Source organism: Sceloporus undulatus, chromosome 3 (assembly GCF_019175285.1).
Source record: "Sceloporus undulatus isolate JIND9_A2432 ecotype Alabama chromosome 3, SceUnd_v1.1, whole genome shotgun sequence".
In the NCBI taxonomy this organism is placed as follows: Eukaryota; Metazoa; Chordata; class Lepidosauria; order Squamata; family Phrynosomatidae; genus Sceloporus; species Sceloporus undulatus.
Window position 1 is genome coordinate 261,515,052 of NC_056524.1, and position 22,863 is coordinate 261,537,914.

A 22,863-nucleotide genomic window follows, 5' to 3' on the forward strand; every position below is an offset into this window, starting at 1 on the left:
TAAGAACTGAGATTCTCAGGATGCTATGCTGCAACAGTATTGTTGTATGGATGTAATGAGATTTAAAATAAAACACAGCCCTTATTTCATTAAATAGTAGATACAAAGTTGACAAGTGATTCAGCAATAAATGTCTGTTTGAACAGTATTTTGCAATAAGACCAAACAACTTTGTTTCCTTTAAAAATTATTTGTATTGAAGTTCTCAAATCACATGTTGCGTTTTACAATTAGTTAACAGAGAATCTGTATCACATTTCCAGACAGTGCAACTATCTTCCTGCCAGTTTGATCAAATAATTAATTCTTCTAACTCCATGTTAAAGTTAAGATTGTTTGCTAAGATGAGGAAATTTTTTAAGTAGGAGCTTCTCTTTCTTTTTTTGCAAACTTTTCTTTTGGGCTTGACGGCGCAGGTATTTTTCCAGTCTGAGCCTGTGGGAGAGAACCAGTTATTGAAAGTTGAAATAAGAACGAAACTATTTTTTGCCCTTTTGACAGTATCTAACAGGCAAGAGCTCAATGTTTCTGTTTTAAAGGCTCCCTTCTGTCTTACCTGATAAAAGGTTTGACATTTGGCAAATAGAAGAATCGTTTCCTGTTGTGCCTTGCATTCAGGTACCAGGGAACTGCCCATTCCCTGAAGGTGTACCTGTGAGACATAAGAAATTGGAAGTTTGTGACTTGTTCTTTTTTTCTAGAATGCAGATTATAACACCTTTTTAGATGCAAAAAGGCTGGGAAGACTAGACAGATTTCCATTGCAATAAATGCATTTTATTCTCCTCCTGTCAACATATGGTGATTATCATAAGGTTTCTCAGCAAGATTTATCCAGAGGAGATTAGCTATTGCCTTCCTCCAAGGCTGACAGATTATGTCTTGAGGTGCCAGTGGGTTTCCATGGTTGAGTGGAGATTTGAACTTTTGTCTCCAGGAGTCTTACCCCAACACTCAAATCTTTAGACTATACTGGCTTTCACTCTGCCAGTGGGCTATTGTAAGTATTTGCTGTCTTACTACATATTGGTGCTATAACTCTGAAACAGCACCGCACCATACCAAATAGGGCGACCTAAAAAGTCATATCTCCATTCGCCTGGTCTCTCATTCTCCTGGCCCGTCTGTAAGAGCCGCAAAGCATCTTCTCTTTCCTGAATGACAAGATCCATCCTTTCCATGGAGTCCTTAACCTGAGGAGAACAAGAATAATTTTTACCTTTGAAGCCACCACAGCATACCAAAAAACACTGAGCCCAAGGGAACTCTCTGCCTATGTCGATTGCTATTGTAAAGGTAGTCCCTTGACATGAATGTCTAATCAGGACCGACTGTAGGGGATGGTGCTCATGTCCCTTACTAAGCCAAAGAGCCAGCGTTGTCCAAGGTCATGTGGCCAGTATGACAGCACCCACTGCTGTTTGTTAACTTCCGACTGAAATGGTACGTATCTATCTACTTGCATTTGCATGCTTTCGAACTGCTAGGTTTGCAGAAGGTGGGACTAGTGGCAGAAGCTCACCCCATCATGTAGCACTTGGGCTTCAAACTGTCAACCTTCTAATCGTCAGAACTTGCATCTTAACTATTAAGTCACCACATCCCTATTGATTGCTATGACAAGACAGTTTTGGCAGCCCCATAAAAGTTCATACAGTACTCCCTACAAACTAAACAATGCTTTGTTAAGAAATATCTGTTTGGATAAGTGCTGCTGAAATAGAAACTATGAAATAAACAGAAAACTCAATGCAATTTGCACCAAATAATTCCTGAACATATTGTACTATAACTCCCAGAGTTACAACACTGTCCAGTGTTGCACCACAAAGGAAGATGTAGTAATGAGGTAGAGGTTTGGATAAAATCAAATGTTCTAAACAGTCTTTGGAAGGTCCAAAGTATATTACTGTTAACAAAGGTATGTTACCTTTTCTAATCGCTCTGGGCTTGGCATTGGCAGCCTCTGTCGTTTTGCTTCTTGTTCCAACGTTAAAAGCATATTTCGCTCTTTTAGAAGGACATACCTAAGTCGGAGAATGTGTTGGTAAGTAACAGTGAGATCATAGAGCTCATTCAGAGAACTACAACTGATCTGTACATTTTAGTCATATGCAAGCAAGTTAATTTATTTTTACAGAATTAGTAGTTATCAAGTAACATACTACCTGATGTATAGGCTTACTAGACAGTTATCTATAAATCCATGAGTGAAACAGTTGGCTTGTTAGTACAAAATTTATATATGAAATTCTGTCAAGCTATGACCCACTGCCTCTTGGCCATCATTGCCTCTTTGGGTTGCAGCACCACAGTGACACAGGGACAGGAGAATCCAGAAGTAGCAATTAAAATTCCTGTCAGAGTACCCTTCGGAACAAGAGTGTCTACTCCTCCACAGCCTTCCCATTTCCTTCATACAAATGCCTAGGATCTCTTCTGTAAACCCATGTGTGTAGTTTTACTCGAGTCCTGATTTGTCCTTGTTTTTTCCAATTTTACATTTGCATTATATTTACAAACACTCCTCAACATAGCTCACCTTCATATTTCCACTTTGCCACTTTATGCATTAACCTTCTTTCACAGACTTTCTTGTCCAAGCCATTTTTCACTGCATGCAGCCCTCCTTAATTAACTCCCTCTTTTCTAATTTTTCTGCTCAGTCCCCGTTAACCTCCTTTCTCAGTCATGTATTTTTCATCCTTCCAGGAGACTCTTTACACTAGCTTTCCTATATCTTGGGGTTTCACTCTAGCCCAGTATTATTTTAATCTCAGCCAAACTGAGATTACTCTTCCCCAGCAGAATCTGGACTGGAGAACCATCATAGGAATTTAGCTAAACAGCAGCAAAGTCTTCACTATCACAGGTGCAATCCAATATAGATCCTGAAAATTGTTACCAAGCACAAGCTTTGATTCTTGAAATATCATGCTCTAAGGAATGATGTCTTCTTAGAACAGTCCTCTTCAAAAGATGTAAACTAATACAATGAAAAGTATTCACCAAAGTTTGTGCAAATCTTCACTGCTCTTGCCCCGGAGCTGTTCTACTGTCCAGGAATCCCCTATAGAAACCACAACACATACCAAAGAATGAGTCAGTTTTTGGAGACTAAGGTGTCTCTTACATAAAATGCAAAATCAAGCTTTTCTATTTGTAATTTATACTTTTTGGGAATATTTTCAAGCTGTGGATGCTTTAATCCATAGATAAAAAATGTGTGGATAAAGAGGGCCAATTGTATTATTACTTTTTGAAAATTACTTTATGAGCTGCTCCGAGACTGTACTAAACCACAAATGAATTTGTATATCCCACCTCTCTTCCATCATGGAACCCACATGACATAAACAGAGGTCCCAGGAGGCCTCCCATCCAGGCAGTAAACAGAAAGGTGCATCTAGTTCATATCCCAGAATATTAGTTTAAGTGAAGATCCATTTTCTACCCACTCCAATCTTTTCCCACTCTCCACCACATTCTTGACTTTCAGCAAACCCTATTCTTAGGGGAAATGCATCTCTTGTATCCACAAGAGCTTTAAGAAACAGAAAATATAGAAGTCTGAGAAAAAGGAAAAGCAGCCAAACAAAAAATTGCCAGATGTAATCAAATATTTTAAAATAAGTTAAGATAAATAAAAATGATACTTAATAGTTACAAAGTGTCTTACCAGATTTGACTTCTGCCTTGCCCCAGTTTTTAGGATCATCAAAAAATTCCTCCAGTCCACTTCGTGGCAAGGATGTATGGAGAGAGATACTGGGAAGGAATACCTTTGTTTTGCAAACATTCTTACGCAAATCATTGAGGATTATTCTGAAGAACAAAACAGACAGTGCTTTTAAGAGTATTTTTGCAGAATGTCTGAATATTATCTACAATATGAGAGACCTTTTCCAGAAAGAAGTGTACGCTTCCACTATGTATACATCCTACCTGTGCATAAATTCTCATGGACCATAGTATGCTTTCTGTACAAGTAAACATGCGTTGGATTGTGCTGCAAAAGTTTTGGGGCTCTTGTACATGATGCCCAATAGGCCTTTCAGTTGAGCAGTTGGCGTTTTAGTGAGACTGTTCTTTAAAATCTAAATTAATTTTTAATTGAAAATAAAAACACAGGAAATACTACAGAATCTGCATAAATAACCATCTTGTCTATACACATACTTCTATCTCTTCTTAGAATAACCACTCATCATCCCTTTACCCATCTTTTAGTGAGACTGTTTTGTACAAATTTTCAAGGCTGGGGAGTAGTGATTTTGGGGTTACTCCTTGTCCTACTCCAGAGTAAGATATTTTTTTAAAAGGTTACTCCTATTCCTGTAAAAACCTCTTACTCCTTTACTCCTTACTCCTATTCCCCAGCCCTGCCTGGGGGAAAGCCCTGGTTGCTTTGCAATGCTGGCATGTGTGTGTAAATGTCTCTCTTTGCCTCCCAGTCCCTGCCCCAGTGCAATCTAAAATTGGTTTTTGGTGTTTGCATGCACAATATAATAACAGGAATAAGGCGTAACAAATATAGTTTGTTACTCCTTATTCCTAGTGCTGTAAAAACTATTACTCTTTTAGTCCTTACTCCTACTCCCCAGCCCCGCAAATTTTATAATTACATTTTTTTAGAATTAGACACAGACTGCAGATTTTTAACAATGTTCACTGGTGTGCACTTGACTTTTGGGTTAAACAAGTGGCCCTGAATAGCAAGAAGAACCCTAGATCTCCTGATTTATAAGTGCTTCTCTGTCTAGTCAACCTGGAACCACTTGTCTAGTAACTCTACAAATAGCTTTTTACGTATGAGTTATAGGCAAATGTAATTTTTTGACATTTGCAGCAGAGAAAGAGTGTGTGTCGTCATAATCCCTATTGTTGTTGAACTGCTTACTCCTCAAGAGCTAATGTGCTCTAGCAGACAAAAGTATAGCCAGATTCGGAAGAGAGAGGTATATCTCTGGGCACCTCAGTGTGGTCTGAGCGTGGCACTAAGGGCTCAAACTATAGAGTAGATGCATCCTTAGTCAAAGTGCTTACCAATATTAAACAAGTTAAGGCAGTTTAAAGTGGTGTCAAACTACATTGTAGATGCTTCCTTGGCCAAGTGCTGAAGTGCTTTACCAATATTAACCAAGTTAAGCATGACAACCATTTGGCTTTAATGCCAACAGTCCTCTTTCCCTCACTTGTTGAATCTGTGTCTTGGTGTGCATCTACACTGTAGAAATAATGCAGTTTAAAACCATTTGAACTGTCTTGGCTCCATCATACAGAATCATCCCTGGGATCTGTAGTTCCGCAAGGCACCAGCACTCTTCGGTAAAGAAAGCTAAAGACCCAGCAAAACTACACATCCCAGGATTCCATAGGATGGAGCGATAGCCCTTAAAGCGGTGCCGAACTGCACCATTTTCACAGTGCAGATGCACTCTTAGGGATTCAATCCCTGAACTTGTAGTTCGACAAGGTCTTTAGCCTTCTCTTTGTTTGGTGTGTCACAAAACTACAAATCCCGGATGGAGCCACGGCAGGATAAAGTGTCAAACAACACTGTAGATTCTTCCTCAGTCGAAGTGCGGAAATGCTTCAGCAATATTAAACAAGTTAAGCATGGCAACCACTTGGCTTTAATGCGGACATGTCTCTTTCCCTTTCTCTGTTGAATCTGTCTCTTGGGGTGGTCCCTGAACCCTGCCCTTTAAGGGAATTTTGGACTTCAGCTCCCAGAAGCCTCAGCCATGCTGGCCAATAGCCTGGGATTCTGGGAGATGAAGTCCAAAATCTCTTAAAGGGCACATTTTAGGCACTGCTGGTCTACACTGTAGAAATAATGCAGTTTTAGAGTAATATGGAGATAATAGGCTGTGGTTATGGGGAGCACTTGGGGAAAAGGAGGGGAGTTAATAGTATTATACCTTCGTGGAATTAAGAAGACAATAAGAAGAATGAAGATATTAATAATAATTTGATGTGCTTTTTTAAAATAACATTAGTTAATATTAAATAGTTTGATATGAATTAAGATTGAGAAAAGGTAGTGAATGGATAATGTGATTTATTACATATTGTATGTGGAATATTATGTGAAATATGTTTTTTAAATGCTGTTGTTGTGTGTCAGGTATAATAATATTACTGTGGAAATAACACAATACAGGAGCAGAGATATAAATAATGTCCCAATTGCGAAGGAGGACAAGTCACCACAAAACTGCAGGACGCGCCCAAACAGAAGCTCAGAAACACAAATGTAGATCCCCTTTTCACGCTCAAAATGGAGGGCCTTTTGAAATTCCTCCCGGGGGAAAACTACAAATCCCAAGACTCCACGGGAACCGGCTGGGATTGTGGTCTGAGGGCTGAAATGTAGGACGTGGTCCTGGGGGAAAAGGAGGGCGTCTGGTTATCCCTGAGTTCCCTGACTTCCCCCTTCAGCTGCATTGGCTCCATGCTATGGAATCCTGGGATTTGTAGTCTGGTGAGGCGCCAGGTTTCCTGGGCGAAGGCTACAGGCCTTGCAAAACTACATGTCCCAGGATTCCATAGCGGTACCAAAGCGCATTATTTCCACAGTGCAGACGCCCAGCTCCTCCGAGGCGATGAAACACAGCCCCTTTTCAGAAGGAGGCTCCTTTTCCAGCAGCTTTCCCGCCTACCTCGGCGATGGAGCCTCCCAAGCTGCTCCTGTCCACTTCAAGACCCCGGAGAACCGCCGGCAAAGCGCGGCCGCTGCCATGACACCGCCCGCATCCCACAATGCTCAGCGGCGCCCTTGCCGACGACCATCGAGCATGCGGGTATTAGAACGCCAGAGAAGTCCTAGAGCGGCACGACTGTGGCATGGATAGGATTCGCTCTAGGACTCTTGCATCTCTATGGTGAAATCCATTCTCCTTCACTCTCCTGAGAACGGAAACTGGTTTAGAACCGGAAGTCTCCAAAGTGCGGTTCTACATTTACTATTTCTATGTTTACAGAGCGTAGTTCGTTTCCCACAATGCCTAGCGCCCGGCTTAATTTTGATCATAGAGATAGGAAAAGTATAGAATAGCCCACCTCAAGCAATGGTTCCCAAACTATGATCCTCCAGATGTTTTGGACTTCAGCTCCCAGAAGCCCCAGCCAAGTGGGCCAATAGTCAGGAATCCTGGGAGCTAAAGCTCAAAACACCTGGGGGACCAAAGTCTGTTTATGTAATGTCTAATATATATATATGTGTGTGTGTATGTCTATGCTTAAAAGACGGTCCAGTATTTATTTTTATATATTTATAGATTTTTATTATAAGTGTGTGTGTATATATATATATATATACACACACACACATATACATAAAATGTTTAATATATATGTCTATGCTTAAAAGAAGTTTCTGTAGTTATTTTACACATTTATATGTTTTTATTCTGTGTGTGTCTCTCTCTCTACATATATAATATGTCTAATATATCTTATATATCTGTGTGCGTGTTTTTATATATATATATATATATATAGTGTTTGTGTGTATATGTAATATGACAGAGCGGCAGGATATAAATAAAATTTTATATTACTATTATTGTTATCTATGTGTGTGTGTGTATATGTAAATATCTGTATGTAAATAAATAAATGTAATTATATATAGAGTGTGTATCTATCTATATCTCTGTATATATATATATATATATGTGTGTGTGCGTGTGTATATGTATCTGTATATGAGAGAGAGAGGGAGAGTTTATATACCTATGTACACAACTGTGTGTGTGTGTATAAAATATAATACTTAGTTATTTTATATATATATATATATATATATATATATATATATAATATATATTTACAGAGGCTATTCTTGGAACAACCGGAAGCTCTTCTTTCCTACTTCCTCTTTCGGTGTTTCCCTGCGTGAGCCTCAGCTGCCTTGCCTTTGGAGCTGCGGCGGCGGCGGCGGGTGCAGAGCTTGCCCGTTTCAAAGATGGCGCCGGCGCGGCTTCATCCGCGCTGCCTTGCCTGCGCGAAGCCCCGCCTCCCCGCTCCCTCTTGCCAGGCCCAGACATGGCGGCCATGAGCCTCCTTCTCAGAGCAGCGGCGTCTCTGGCAGCCCGACGGGCCTCTCCGGCCTCGGCGCTCTGGGGACGCTCCCCGCTCCCAGGAAGGGCCCCTGGCCGGCTGGGACCCAGCGGTAGGGGACCCTGGGATGTGGGTTGGAAGGTGACCCAGAGGGTGGCTTGACCTTGGTTGCATCCACACTGGAGGAATAACCCGGTTTGGCAGCGCTTTAACTCTTTCTGGCTCAAGGCTATGGAATTCTGGGAGCTGGAGTTTGTTGTGGGGTCCAGAGCGGAGCATAGCAAACAGCCAGACAAAGCGCTGCCAAATCGGGTTATTCCTCCAGTGTGGATGCAGCCCTAGAGTCCTTTTATAATCCGGTTTAACTGTGGTTTACGAACCTATCTTCATCCTATGTTTGTAGATTTACATATCTACGACTCCGTAAACTAGAGTTCGAATCCTGGCTCAGCCACGTAAACCCATTGAGTTGGGCAATAAGTCACACTCTCTCAGCCTCAGAGGATGGCAATGGCAAGCCCCCTCTGAAGAAACTTGACAAGAAAACCCCATGATAAGTTTGCCTCAGGGTTGCCATAAGTCAGAAGCACCTTGAAGGCGCACTACAGCTATCTGATGCTGAGAACCCATTGGACTGTGGTTTACGAACCTATCCCTATCCTTTTCCATGGTATTCCTGTGTGAGTTCCCAAATAATCTGTGAAGGAGTGCCCAGGGACACATCTGCCTTGTTAGCTGAGGTATACCTGTATTGTGAACCAGCAGCTGATTTGCACATGGATGTCCACTTCTTCTTGCAGCCCCCGTGCGCCATGGCGGTGGAGGCGGAGGTGGGAAAAGGATGTTTATCATCGACACAACAAAATTTTACGATTCACGGTTCCTGTCTTTGCTGGTGAGTCTACAGTTGTTCCTCTGTTGGGAAATGTTGGGGCAGACGCAGATTTTACATAGGCGCTTTTATTGTAAATCATAAGCAGTACAGCTGGCCCTCCACATTTGCAGCTTTAACTTTTGCAGATTTGATTATTCACGGACTTGATTAATAAATATTTATTTATTTATGGTGTTTATACCCCACCCTTCAGCCCTAAAGGCTCTCAGAGCAGCTTACAATTATTATTTTTAATCAGACAGTTCCCTGCCCTCAGGCTTACAATCTAAAAGACATGACACAAAAGGAGAAGGGAATGGTGGTGGGAAAGGGGATGAGGTCCAGTGGTTCTTCTCTCCCTCTGAGGCCTCAAATATGGTCTCTCTAGGTCCTCCATCGTGACTCTGTTGTCAGCTTCTGCCAAAAGTGATGCTGGAGGACCTAGAGAGCTCTAATGCCACAACAAACTTTAAATCCCAGGCTCCCATAGCATTGAGCCATGGTTAAATTACGTTAATTCTGCAGTATGGCAGCAACCTCAGCCTTTTTCTCTCCCCTATCAAGGAATATTTAGAGCAGATGAAGCCTTCCAGGACAATTGGGAGAGACATAGCCGTATCCCTAAGAACATCCAGCCTATGGAGGGTTGAGGAGGGGGAACATCCATCTTTTTACCCATCCAGCTCTCTATTCCAACTCTGTCCTAAGCAGATCATAAGTTTGTTGGGGGGTTTTGGGAGGAGAGAATTATAGTAGTTAATGACATATCGGTGTTTTCTTTTCACAAGCATAAAGTAAAAACCGGACTTGTAATATTTGAAAAAACAAGTTATTTGGATTCTGATCATATTCATATGGGGGGGGGGGAATGCCAGATAGCTGAGATTCAGTGTTTGCAGAAGGTAAGGTTCTATAAGTATTGGGGAGTGATGAAAATCTAGGATATTGTTTATATTATTATATTGCCATATAATAATCTTGTGTTTCCCTTTTCTTTAAACAGCGGTTCTATATTTTGTTAACTGGAATACCAGTAGCTGCACTTGTAACATTTGTTAATATCTTTATTGGTGAGTATTTTTGCACATTGCTTAGAACTGCTTGAATTGCTTAGAATTATTCATGTAAAACACTGAAAGAAAGATTTTATTTCAGTAATATTAAATCTGATTTGCTGATTTTGGGTGATAGAAGAGACACTAGAGAATTTTTTAAAAAGAGTGTTTACAAGTGAGGACAAAATAGAGCATATGTCTGTAAAATTCCAGATTAGTTATTTGCTATGTGAAGTGCTTTATTTATGGAGTTTTGAAACCTATTTTTAAGTGTCCATGTTTTTCTGTTTACAAGAACATAGGAAACTGCCTTGTATTAAGTCAGACCAATCCTCACCAGCCCTAATCTCATGGTTAGTGGTGAAGGATGATGGGAGTTGCAGTTCAGCAACACCAGGTCAGCCACAAATTGTCAACCAATGAGTTACTTCAGGACTATTTACACTAAGGATGGATGTGGTTGGATTGCATCTCCCATTAGCCCTAGCCAGTATATCTTGTGGTGAGGAATGATGCGGTCTGCAGTCCAGCCAGACATGGAAAACCCAGTTTTCCCACTCTTAGTTTACCCTGGCTGGCATCAGTTCTCCAGGATGTCATTCGAGATTACTTCTACACCCAGCCTTGAAGATCCTGGGATTTTGCATGAAAGACAAGTGATTTGGCATTAAGCTTCACCCCATCACACTTTGGATGGCTGTTTATCTTTGCTTGCACTTACATGCAAGTCAATGGATGTGAGACTTACTTCTGAGTAAACATGCAATGGATGAGGACAAACTTTGAATTAATTATTATCTTTTGAAGATAAAGCATTGTAACTGGCACTATCTGGTACACTCTTGTTTTGTTCTGTATTGTTCTTATGATGGTAAGCATTTTTAGGTCCACAGCTCTTAACTGATTTCTTTGCCTTCTGCCAGGTGAAGCTGAATTGGCTGAGATTCCAGAAGGTTATGTACCAGAGCACTGGGAATATTATTCTGTGAGTACGGGACAGAAGGGAAACCTTTTGTAAGCCAGTCTTGGGAAGAACACTCTTGAGATTTTAAGTAAGGGAGAGACTGAACGACTGGGAGTGTTAAGACAGCTATAAAAACATATGGGAAGTGCTTGGTGAGATCTTGGAAACTAGATATGTGGCCATATAGGGGAGGGAAGTCCTTTTAGCTCAATCTGATTCATAGTAGCCCTTCAAAGTCTTCAACAGGACTATTTGGGAGTACTTGTTTTTTAAAAAACAAAAAACAAATTTGAGATGCTAGGGATTGAACTAGGGACAGTGTGAATGCAAAACACGTGCTCTTTCACTGAGTTAGGTGCCTCCTCAATCTGATTTTTGCATCTGCTGTTTGTCCAGAGTTCAGCATTTTGCTTGTTTGATGGGAAAGGGATACCATTCCTATTCTTAGCTTGCTTCATACAGCTCCTATTTCCACTGGATTCATGTGTAGTTACCTGCTGACGACCACATCCTCCCCTACTGATGAAACAACAACAACAGCAACAACAACAACAAATGTTCCTGTTCCTAAAACAAGATGTGGGCAAGCCTGGCACTTTGTTTTAGAGGAGAGTTATACTCTTTGAAGGTTTCTTGAGATGCAGTTCTTCTGATTTTTGGATAATGGTGGTGATTTTAGTAGCATGGGGCTGAAAAATGGTCTTGGGGCAGTATGTGGCCCATGGATCACACAGTTCTCAGTCCTGCATTATTCCTTTTTCACATAATCTGGTTGGCAAGTGTTCTCATTCTGACAGCTTCATCCTTAAGGGATTTGAATGTTCCCTGCCATCCCTTCAACTCAAACAATCTATATTTAAGGCTTTACTGATGCAAGTCCAAGATGGCCTAGATATACACAGTACTTTAGTAATGCTTCCCTTTTTCTTTTCTCCAGCATCCCATAACTAGGTGGATTGCTTGCTATATCCTTGATCCCCCTGAGAAGGATTATGAAAAGGGAATGGCTTTGGTTCACATTGAAGCAGAGAAACTTGATTTAAGGTAGGTCAACTGATTTACTGGTTGTTTTCACAGCTTTATGGAGTAGTGATCTATGGCTTCAGCCCTGAGCCAAAGGCAGAACTTAGAGATGAAACTGTAAAGGGCACATAGTTAGAGATTTGGGCAACATTTTCTTTTTTCTCTTCCTGTCCCCACCCTGGCTGTTGCAGCCAGTTAATAGATGCATTAAGTGTCATTTCATCTTTGGGGCTTTTCATACCTTGAATGAGCTTGAAGATCTCTGTGTTTCTGCCAGTAATCCCTCCATTAATTCAGACTGCAACCACTTCATGCTATCATTGTGTTCATAGTTGCTATGACCACTTCATAACTCAGTGGTCAGTTTTTGGTGATGAGCCTCTTCCTACTTAATAGGCTTGTCCCTAGATGGCAAATGTGTAGACCACCATTGTGCTCTGTGCAAAGTTTTAATTGCTTGGCTGAACCTGAAAACCCACTTTTCACTTAACCAATACATGGTATACAATACAATACAATACAATACAGTCTGCCCTTCTTTTACGCGGGGGATACGTTCCGGGAATTCCACCTATGCTCGAGCCCCATTTAAGTGAATGGGGCTCGTGCATGTTGCGGTGTGGTGGCACAGCGATGCACACGCATCCCATTATCCCTTATGAGAAGCACTGCCCCTTCTCCCAGTGCGGCTTTCAGCATATGTTGAAAGCCGCGTAAAGCGCGCCTGTGTATGACGCGGGTGCACTGTACAATTCAATACAATACAATAATATCTGGTATAGAAATGTGTAAATTTTTATTTGAGGCCCTAGGACTATACACAAGCTGCAGTGCGTAAGGCTTTTTGACAAAAAACTTCACAACCATTTTTTGAACATCTTGAGATGTATCTTCAGGTTCTTTCACCGGCATATCCTCCAAGAACCCTGTCCAGGTCTTTCCACTTCACGATGAAGTGGAAGTGGAGGAGGGCCTTAAAATGCATTAAACTAGGGTTTCTCAACAAACATTCTTTGGAACTCTAGGATTCTGCAAAAGGTCATTAGGGGTTCCACAAGAGATTGTGATGAAAAAAAAGTATTGAAGCTGTAGATACAATAATTTTTATGCAAACATTCCCTAAGATCTAAAAATTAATTCGAGTTCTTCTGGGGTAAAAATGTTGAGAGAGGCTGCATTGAACACATGGACACCACCACAATCACCATTATTTCTTCCATTAAAAAAAAAAAATTGAGGTGCTTAGACATGAGTTTTCATTAAACTTCATGGCCACAGTCTGTAGACCACAGTCATCTGTTAGGTTGGAAATCAAAACATCATCTAATCCAGCCCTCTGTCTCAAGGGAGGTAAGTCTATACCAGGAAGCCTTGAACAGAAGCCAATGTATTTGTAATGACCCCGTCTCTAACTTACTCAGTAACCAGGCTTCATGGTTAAACCAGAAAGGATTTATTGAGCAGCTCAACATGGCAGACAAATGTTTGCCAGAATTGGCTTCAAAGACCTACTCATAAACATATAACCCCTTTCATACGTAACCCCCGCTGCTTCTCATTCCCTCTCCTTCTCATTCCTTTCCCAAGAGAGCAACCTTGAAACTGTGGGAACGTCCTGTGTCTGTCTCCTTCCCTCCACCAGCCCTGCCTCCCATTCCTAGCAATTAACCCAAAACTATTTCTTCAACAACAACAGCAATACATTCCCCAACTATAACATTATTCACTATATTTTTATACAAAGTATAACAAGCAACAATTCATGACAGGAGAACCTCAGGGGTACCCTGACAGTAACACAGATTGCATCTCCATTATCTGGCATTTTTATTATTTATTTATTTATTTATAGGATTTATACCCTGCCTTTCTCTCAAAGGCAGCTCTGAATTCTGAAATCCAAAATATTCCAAAAACCAAAACTTTTTTCATGGGTGGCTAATATAGTGACACCTTTGCTTTCTGATGGGCTCAGTGTTCATAAACTGTACACAAATATCACACAACGATATTTAAAATATTGTATAAATTTTCCTTCATGCTATGTGCATATGAAATGTAATTGAATTTTGTCTTTAGACCTGGGTCCCATCTCCAAGTTACCTCATTGTGTACATATATGCAAATACAGGTATTCCGAAATAATAATTTTTAAAAATCCAAAATCTAAAACATTTCTGATCCCAAGCATTTCAGATAAGGGAGACTCAGCCTGTATATTCATTGAAGAACTCCAAATAGAAATATTCCACATTCTCTGGGCAGCACATTCTTGAACTGTAGGCCCCATTAGGGAAAAAAGCCCATGAACTTTCATTAAAAGTCCTCCCCATGTGGCATATGTAAGGCCAGTTTAAACACCATGCTGCCCAAACTCCATGGATCTGCTGCACATGCAGTGCTTCCTGGTGAACTGGGGGCATGCTGCTGTCTGAACACCACATCCCCATTTCGCCAGGAAGCCGACTCCTTTTGACCATCTGTTTCGCCCCTTGGTTGGAGTGCCATTTGTGTATTAATTTCAAGGAGAATTCTTTAAGGGAAACTGATTTGGATTTAAAGGGAGCAGAATTCCAAACTTTTGACTGTGGTGGGGTACAGACTGCCTCTTTGGGACGGCCTGCACCCACCCCTTTCCCCGACGGAATGGGGCCTCAGCTGCCACAGCGGCAGCCCCGAGGCCCCGATCCGCCGCTTTTCCAGGCCGTGGGGAAGTGGCAAAAGGCCGCTTCCCCGCGGCCTGGAAAGGGGGGCTTCAAGTCCCAAGGACACCCCGATGGCGGCAGGGAAAGGGAGAAAGGGGCCGCTTGGCCCCTTTCTCTTTGTATCGCTGGCATGGCTGTTTAAAGGCCGCGCCAGCGATACGCATGGCCAAAGGAGATCTGAAATGGAGCTCCTTCTGGCGCCGCTGAATGGGCGCCACAAGCGCCCTTCAGCGGTGCCAAGACGTCACGTCCACGCCGCCCCATTTGGAGGCGGCGCGTCCGTGACATAATGGCGGTGCCCATGTAGAAAGGGCGCCGCCATTACAACGTTGCGGCAACGTACTAGGGTTGCAGGGCATCTGGAAAGGATGCCCCAAGGCAACCCTAGTATGTGTGCAGGCCGGCGCTTTGCACCGGTCTGTACAGCACCAATATTATCCATGACTAAATAATACAACTTGCTAGAACCTGGTCTTGGCTGAGGCCAGAGCCTGAGAGATAGTGATCCCAACATAACCGCCTACCTCTTTGCTGGCTTTACCACTGCAAGTTCGTTTTTTTCATTCAGGTACTAAACACACACTTTAAAAAAAGAGTACACAAGCTTATGTATTACTACTGTGATAACCACAAGTAGCCAAACCAGATTTAATGAACATACATTCAGTTCATGCAGGATCACTGTCTGAGCTCACTCAGCTACCAGAGCAATGAGACTACAGCCCAGGTTGCATGAAAAGAAAAATGTTGCACTCTGTGAAGGAGCAATGATGCTATCTAGAGGAAATCAGAAGTTCCTTTGTTTCTGATTAGTAACCACCATTATTGTGATATTCAAACTGTGGTTTGTTTAATAATTAAGAACAAGATCTAGATGTTTCTGGGTTCAGACACTATGAAGAAATGAATAGTCCAAAAACTGATTCTTTTGATCTTTTCCCCTGGTACACAAAAGGAAGTGAAGTGAGAGTTTTACTATTGCTCCTTTATGTAGTGTGAAACCATGGTTTACTGTTAACAGCAAAACCAAACCAAATATAGCCTTCACCATTCCCCATACATAGATATTAAATGTTTTATTGTATTATTATCTATTGTATTTATATTTTTACTTCTGCATTTTTATATCCTTTTTATTTAACCTTTTATATAGAGTGCTTTTATAGAGGTTATATACATTTTGTTATATTTGTTGTATTTTGAGGTGGCCCATGGGCTAATTAATAAACATTGTTGTTGTTGGCTTTACCACTGAGAATGGGACTACCAACCGTTGGGGAGGACAAAGAGATCTACTGCTTTCTTCAAGCACATTTCTCCCTTTAAGAGCATCACAGAACAAAAACTGTGCCTCCATACCAGAGCTGAGGAACTTCAGTTGGATGGCAGGGAGGGCAGTTTTCTGTTAACTGAGTACTTGAATCTGAGGACCACACAGACTGCCCAAAAAGAAAAATGGAATTGGTCAGAAGCTCATTTCTAGTTTTGAAAAATTAATATTTTTGATGGCCTTTTGAAAAGATGAACTGCCTTTCCAGGAGACACAATTCATCCTTTTCCCCAGAAAAAGGCCATTTTGGAGGAGTTGGGGGGTGGTTGGAATCTGCAAAAACAACTGAGGAGGGGATGCATGTTTCCCTTGAACTTTGCTTTGCCCACTTCTTTGCACAATCATGTGTGCAAATACTCAGTCATAGGAAGAAAGGTTAGTGTGAACCAGGCTTCCTTACGTAGAGTGTTCGAAGCCTTTTTTTGCATTTGCAGTTTCCAGTATCCTTGGCTATGGAGTTGTACATTCTTGTTTATGCTTGCTTTCTCCATGTGTTTCACTGTACAAGGTTATGTAGAAGGTTAGCTGGGAATGAGTATATGCATACAAGTGTTAAGTAGCATATGGACTGCACTCTCAGCCTGCCAGATTTATTTCACTCAATTACTCCCCATTTATATTTGATTGAACTTGACTCTCTTTGGCTTGAGTAACAGATAACATGTCTAGGCTGTTTTGGGCAACTGAATTGGTCTCTTGTTAAGAGGACGGGTAATTGGTTGGGTGCTGGCCCTGACATTCTTGTTTTGTTTTTGTTTGTTTGGCTTTTATGTTTTAATGAAGATTTCATTTATTTTATTAGTCTCTTTTGGGTGAAAAAGAGCCTCTAAATTGTACTACTTAAAATGTACAACTAATTCTTAATCTTCCTTTCCCTTTTCTCATTTACTATCTTCTCTTACTGATTCTTTAATAGGAGGAAAGTAAAGGAAGCCCGCCGGCTCATGCGAGAAAGAGGGGATGGACCATGGTTTCATTATGAAACCATTGGCACAGATATGATTGATTATTCTCCTAAATCAACACCTGACAACTAAGTTCGTCTCTTGTCCTAAGTGTGAATCTGCAGAAAGCATCCGAATTATGTAATATATATATATATATATTATAAAAAAAAACTCCAATAAATACTTCTGATTCAGTAACCTTCTGTGATGTTTCAAGTACCTCTTCCAGTACAGTTTTGTCCATGTCTACTCAAAAGTAAATATCAGTGAATTTAGTGGAGTTTACTCCCCCATATGTACAGTATGACCTGTACTGTATCTGTATCTGCGGGGCTTACGTTTCTGGACTTACCGTGGAAAGATGGATAATAGTGAACCTTATTGAAATGGGTAATTTCTGATAGACGCTGAGCATAGAGTCATGCTGGAGGACCTAGAGCCTCTTAGGGAGAACACTGCTTTAGGAATCTCAAGGTCTTCCAGTGTGACTCAGAGGACTTAGAAAATGCCTAGAAAGAACATATTTTTTCAGACGCGAGTAAGTGAAACCCTGGTACCACACATACAGGAGTTGTATTGTACATAGAGAATTACAGCCCTAGTCATCTAACACCATGGACCAAGTGAATTTTGACTCATTTGAGATTCATTTCATTAATCAAGTACCTCTTAGAGTACTGTTCTGACCTTGGCTACTCAAAAGTAAATCTCAGTAATTTTAGTTTATTTCTAAGTATGTACATAGAGGTTTGCAGATTTATTGGCCTAACACAGTGGACCAAATGAGCAGAAGCTTTACCAAATCTGTCCTTGTGGATTCACCTCCATTATGGCTGATTCAATTGTACATTCTAAATAGCAGTGATAATTCAAAAAAGCAGACATACCTTTAAAATGAGCTATATTAAAAATCATCAGTACTTTCACCCAAACGGGCTTAGAACACAGCAGCTCCATAGCATCTAGAAACCTGATTTTCTGCCTCACATCACTAATCCCTTATACTGTAGGTGGTCATAGACATTTGTTTCGGAGCTTCTGTGCTATCCACTAGGTTCAGAGTCTTCCATTTTATTGGAAGACGGACATCTTTGGCCAACAAAGGACTTTTCTATTGGACAATACCATAGATAACTGCTGTGGCTGAATGGAGCATTTTATCTCCCTAAAACTTCTGTAAAGTGTCTGTAAGGTAGGTATGATTCCATGTGCATTTTTTCTCTCTCTGAAGACACGAAATACAGACAATTGTAATTTACCTAAGGTGAAAAGCACATTTTGAGCCTGTATCTATATTACAACAATTGCAGCAATTTGATATTACCGGTACTTTTAAATCCCATGGCTGCATCCTATGGAATTCTGGGATCTGTAGTTTGGTGAAATACTTAGTGAACTCTGCTGTTGTAGTTAGGTTCTTGACTAGAGTTCTTTAACAGAGAATTCTAATTATCTCACTGGATTATAATCCCTATGACTCCATAAAATGGAGCCATGGCAGTTAAAGTGGCATCAAGCCGCTATAGCTTTGTAGTAATTTTGTATTTTACTATCTTGCTAAAATGGATTTTAAAACATCTGAAAAATATACAAAGGACTAAATTCTATTGTTAGTCCCAACTAGCGTGGACTAATGGAATCACTATGACTTATATAAGTGTTTACTTTGCAAGTCCAATTGAATCAATGAGTCGCCCCTAAATGAGATTAAGAGTTGAGAGTTGGCCAAAAGAGTTCCTTATAAAGGAACACATTTATTACAGTCTAATCTTTCATGGCCTTTCTGCATCTCATGATTTAGGCCAAAGGTTTTGCTACAATGCATGTATAATAATAATAATAATAATAATAATAATAATAATAATAATAATAATAATAATAATAATACTGTTTATTTATAGCCCGCTTTTCCAAAAGAGATCAAAGCGGGTTACAACAAGGATATAAAACATTATACAATTTGAACAACAGTATATAAACATCATAAAAACATTCCAAAATTAAAAACAATAAAACCACAGAGAATAAAAACCATGGCCAAAAGACAGAGCTAGCAGGAAAGCAGCATATATGATGGGGAACAGATGTCAAAACACATGGGGGAAAGCCTGTTGGAAGAGATAGGTCTTAAGTCTCTTCCTAAACAGGTCAAGGGAGGTAACAGAGCGGAGCTCGTCAGGAAGAGAGTTCCAAATCTGTGGGGCCGTATCAATCCATACTCACTGTGTTTCCTCCAGCAGACTAATGTGTACAACTGAAATTGTGGGGGAAAGTCTTATCTGGGGACTTACATTTGTACAGCTTGTTTTAATTTTCAAATTGCACCACAAAGTAGGCCTGTGAAACAGATCCTTGTTTTATTCTACATCTGGGGATATGAATTTTAAATAGTAGTTTCTGGCAAAAGAATAATAGTGTTTTCCTTTCACTGTGCCAGGGACCAGCATCATATTTGTGTCCATTAATTACTACCATTTTCCCCTCTGAAAATGCAGCATGGACCAGCTGCCAATAGACTGGCATTGCTCCACAGACCATCATCACTTGAGCACTTCTGGTCTACTGGATGTGATATGGTCCCCTGGAAGCTAAAATGGTTGACTATAATCCACCTTTTGTCTTTGTAAGGTCATCGGGGAAAACTGCCCTGTAAGTCTCCCACATCAAATAGCTTAGGAAGGACCGTAGGGTAGACCAAATTTCCAGGTAATGCTGGAGTAGGGAGACATTAAGAGTCTTAGTTAACAGGCACAATGTTAAGCAAAAGCTACTCATATTTTTTTTTCAACCTTCTAGCTCTATGATTCTGTGATTCTAACTAACCTAAGCTACCTCAAAGAATACTATAGACAGAATCATGGGATCATGCCTGGGCCAAGCCAATATCAGGAGCCCTTCTGTCCACCTGCCACTGTCCTGATCTGCTAGAGAAGAGAAGAGCAACAAAGGACAGCTCCATCCTGCTGGGACTTAACTGTTGATGAAATCAACTTTCCCCCCTTCTCCCTATCTCTTTTCCCTTGCGTGCCACACCTTCTTTGGATTGTAAGAGTCAGTGTAGTGTAATGGTTTAGCCATTGGACTAGGACACTGGGAGACCAAGATTTGAATCTTGGCTCACCCAACAAAACTCACTGGGTGACCTTGGGCAAGTCATACGCTCTGGCAAATGTAATATCAGAGCCATTGGCAATAATCTTTGAGATCTCCAGGAGAACAGAAGAAGTCCCAGCAGACTGGAGGAAGGCAAATGTTGTCCCCATCTTCAAAAAGGGGAAAAAAGAGGATCCCAACAATTATCGTCCAGTTAGTTTGACATCAATACCAGGAAAGATTCTGGAGCAGATCATTAAACAGAGAGTCTGTGAACATCTAGAAGGCAATTCCAAATCCCAAAAAGTCAGCATGGGTCAAATCATGTCAGAGAAATCTGATCTCTTTCTATGATAAAATTACTAGCTTGGTAGATGAAGGGAATTCTGTGGATATAATATATCTTGATTTCAGCCCTTTGACAATGTTTCCCATGACATTCTTGCAAACAAGCTTGTAAAATTGGGTTAGACAAAGTAACTGTTACATGGATTTGTAACTGGTTGACTGGCTGAAGCCAAAGGGTGCTCAACAATGGCTCCTTTTCATCCTGGAAAGAAGTGACCAGTGGGTCCCACAGGGCTCTGTCCTGGGCCCAGTGCTATTCAACATCTTCATCAATGACTTAGATGACATAATTGGGGGTATACCTATCAAATTTGCAGATAACATCAAATTAGGAGGAATAGCTAATACTCCAGAGGAGAAGATCAAAATTCAAAATGACCTGAATAGATTAAAAAGCTGGGCCAAAGCTAACAAAATGAATTTCAACAGGGAGAAATGTAAGGTACTGCACTTAGGGCAAAAAAATGAAATGCACAGATATAGGATGAGGGACACCTGGCTGAATGAAACTACATGTGAAAGGGATCTGGGAGTCCAAGTAGACCACAGACTGAACATGTAGTATTCCCACTGTATTATGCTCTGGTCAGGCCCCACCTGGAATATTGTGTCCAGTTTTGGGCACCACAATTTAAATGGATGTAGAGAAACTGGAGCGTGTCCAAAGGAGGGCAACTAAAATGGTAAAGGGTCTGGAAACCATGTCCTATGAGGAACAACTTAGGGAGCTGGGGATGTAGTGGAGTCAGCTTCCCTGGAGGTCTTTAAACAGAGGCTGGATGGCCATTTGTTGGGGATGCTTTGATTGAGATTTCCTGCATGGCAGGGGGTTGGACTGGATGGCCCTTGCAGTCTCTTCCAACTCTACGATTCTATGATTCTCTCAACCCTCTCTGAAGAAGCTTGCCACGAAAACCCTATGATAGCTTTCTCTTAGGATCGTCATAAGTTGGAAATGACTTGAAGGCATGCAACAACAAGAAAGCCAGTATGTAGTGGTTCAGTGTTGGACAACTTGGAGAACCTTGGAGACAAGAATTCAATTCTGTGCTCAGCCAGGTAAACCTACTGGGTGACCTTGGGTGTGCCACATACTCTCAGCCCCAGAAAACCCCGTGATAGGGTTGCCTTAGGGTCACTGTAAGTTGAAAACAACTTGAAGGCACACAACAACAATAAAGCATGATGGCAGGGACTAAAGGTGAATCAACTATCTGCAAAGGGGAAAAAAGGGGGAGAGTAAAGCCTTTCTATACATTAAAGGCACCAAATCTTGTCTGATCTTGGTAGTTAAGCAGGGTCACCTTTGGTTAGTACTTGGATGGGATACCCCCAATGAATATCAGGTGCTGTGGGCTATATTTCAGAGGAAAAAACCTGGCAAAACACCTCTGAGTTCTTCCTTGCCTAAGAAAACCCTGTGAGGTTAATAGGGTCTCTGTAAGTTGACAGGTGACTTGAAAGCACATACACAAGGCTTTGGGGAGTTTATTCTTGGCTAAACAGAGCAATAAAATACCTTAGATAAATAACAAGTTAAGAAGATACTAGGTTGGGGAAGATTTTGATAGGCAGAACAAGGGGGACTTGCAACAAAAAGTTGAAGTGTGAAGCGTTCCTGTTTGGTGAGCACCCAACCATGACTTTTTTCAAGATGCTCCATTTCATCCATGCTCTGCTCTAGTTTCTCACCTTGTAGACAAAGATTTTTCCTTCCTAAAGACATTTTTGTATTTTTGCAAGACTTGAGGCTTCCCCAAGTCTGCTGCTGCTGCTGCTGTGTGTGTGTTTGACTACACAAATAACTATACTTACACAGTCTTCGGTATCAGAATGGAAACTGCAATGAGAGAGGGAATAGAATTTCCAAATGTATCACTCCAGGTTGTACAATTATTTGAACAGTGCCCTATATAAAAAGAGCTGATGGTATACAAGGCCATCGGGGAGAGATCCTCATGAGATTCTTTACTGTGTTAATTTACTATATGTAGGGAAGTTTGTTGTTTTGTTGTTTTTTTAGATAGCATTTGAAAAAATGCAACCCACATTCAGTGCCACTGTCCTGGATTCTGTCACATTTTGTGTAATGTGCAGCCTGGTATCATGGTGTGTGGTTTTTACCTACTTTGGTGGGGTTTTAACCACGTGATCCCTGAAATTTTGGTTTAAGTACTGTATATACTCATGTATAAGTCTAGAAAAATAGGTAAAAAAATTGACCCCCCCCCAAAAAAAAACCCTGAGGTCAGTGTAAATCCTGTATCTTAACTCAAAGGAACCATCTCCTGGTGAAAAGCAAGAGCATAATATGCGAAGCACCAACCCCCTCTACTCTCTCATCCATCCAGTCTTAAGAGTAAGCACAAAGAGCTACATCTGCTGGAATTGTATAAGTTCATTAACATTGTTTTGCTTTGCTTCATCCTTCAGATCCTTTTGCTATATGCCCCTAAA

The 22,863-nt window shown here is 41.0% G+C and overlaps 2 protein-coding genes across 2 annotated transcripts; one reads left to right on the forward strand and one right to left on the reverse strand.

Annotated features, from left to right (window-relative positions):
* Nucleotides 1-174: 174 nt before the first annotated feature.
* On the reverse strand, nucleotides 175-6,819 carry MRPL47 (mitochondrial ribosomal protein L47). The gene is made up of 7 exons (XM_042457324.1): nucleotides 6,666-6,819; nucleotides 3,680-3,825; nucleotides 3,010-3,070; nucleotides 1,931-2,027; nucleotides 1,063-1,193; nucleotides 557-652; nucleotides 175-435 (listed from the first exon to the last, which is right to left on the reverse strand). The coding sequence occupies exons 1-7, from the start codon at nucleotides 6,743-6,745 to the stop codon at nucleotides 327-329; spliced, it is 720 nt and encodes a 239-aa protein (XP_042313258.1). The 5' UTR covers nucleotides 6,746-6,819; the 3' UTR covers nucleotides 175-326.
* Nucleotides 6,820-7,930: 1,111 nt separating this feature from the next.
* On the forward strand, nucleotides 7,931-17,163 carry NDUFB5 (NADH:ubiquinone oxidoreductase subunit B5). Its single transcript, XM_042457325.1, has 6 exons — nucleotides 7,931-8,179; nucleotides 8,868-8,962; nucleotides 9,945-10,011; nucleotides 10,920-10,981; nucleotides 11,898-12,004; nucleotides 16,935-17,163. Exons 1-6 carry the CDS (start codon nucleotides 8,053-8,055, stop codon nucleotides 17,053-17,055), a joined length of 579 nt encoding a protein of 192 aa, XP_042313259.1. The 5' UTR covers nucleotides 7,931-8,052; the 3' UTR covers nucleotides 17,056-17,163.
* The last annotated feature ends 5,700 nt before the right edge of the window (nucleotides 17,164-22,863 follow it).

Bases quoted from the DNA above. Each gene is read 5' to 3' on its own strand.
- MRPL47 (XM_042457324.1), bottom strand. From the start codon at position 6,745: ATGGCAGCGGCCGCGCTTTGCCGGCGGTTCTCCGGGGTCTTGAAGTGG. The intron at 3,071-3,679 runs GTAAGACACTTT...TGGTTTCTATAG, and splicing joins CAAGGCAGAAGTCAAATCTG to GGGATTCCTGGACAGTAGAA. The intron at 653-1,062 runs GTATGGTGCGGT...TATGTCTCACAG, and splicing joins TTTTTAGGTCGCCCTATTTG to GTACACCTTCAGGGAATGGG.
- NDUFB5 (XM_042457325.1), top strand. From the start codon at position 8,053: ATGGCGGCCATGAGCCTCCTTCTCAGAGCAGCGGCGTCTCTGGCAGCC. The intron at 8,180-8,867 runs GTAGGGGACCCT...TTCTTCTTGCAG, and splicing joins TGGCCGGCTGGGACCCAGCG to CCCCCGTGCGCCATGGCGGT. The intron at 10,012-10,919 runs GTGAGTATTTTT...GCCTTCTGCCAG, and splicing joins ATTTGTTAATATCTTTATTG to GTGAAGCTGAATTGGCTGAG.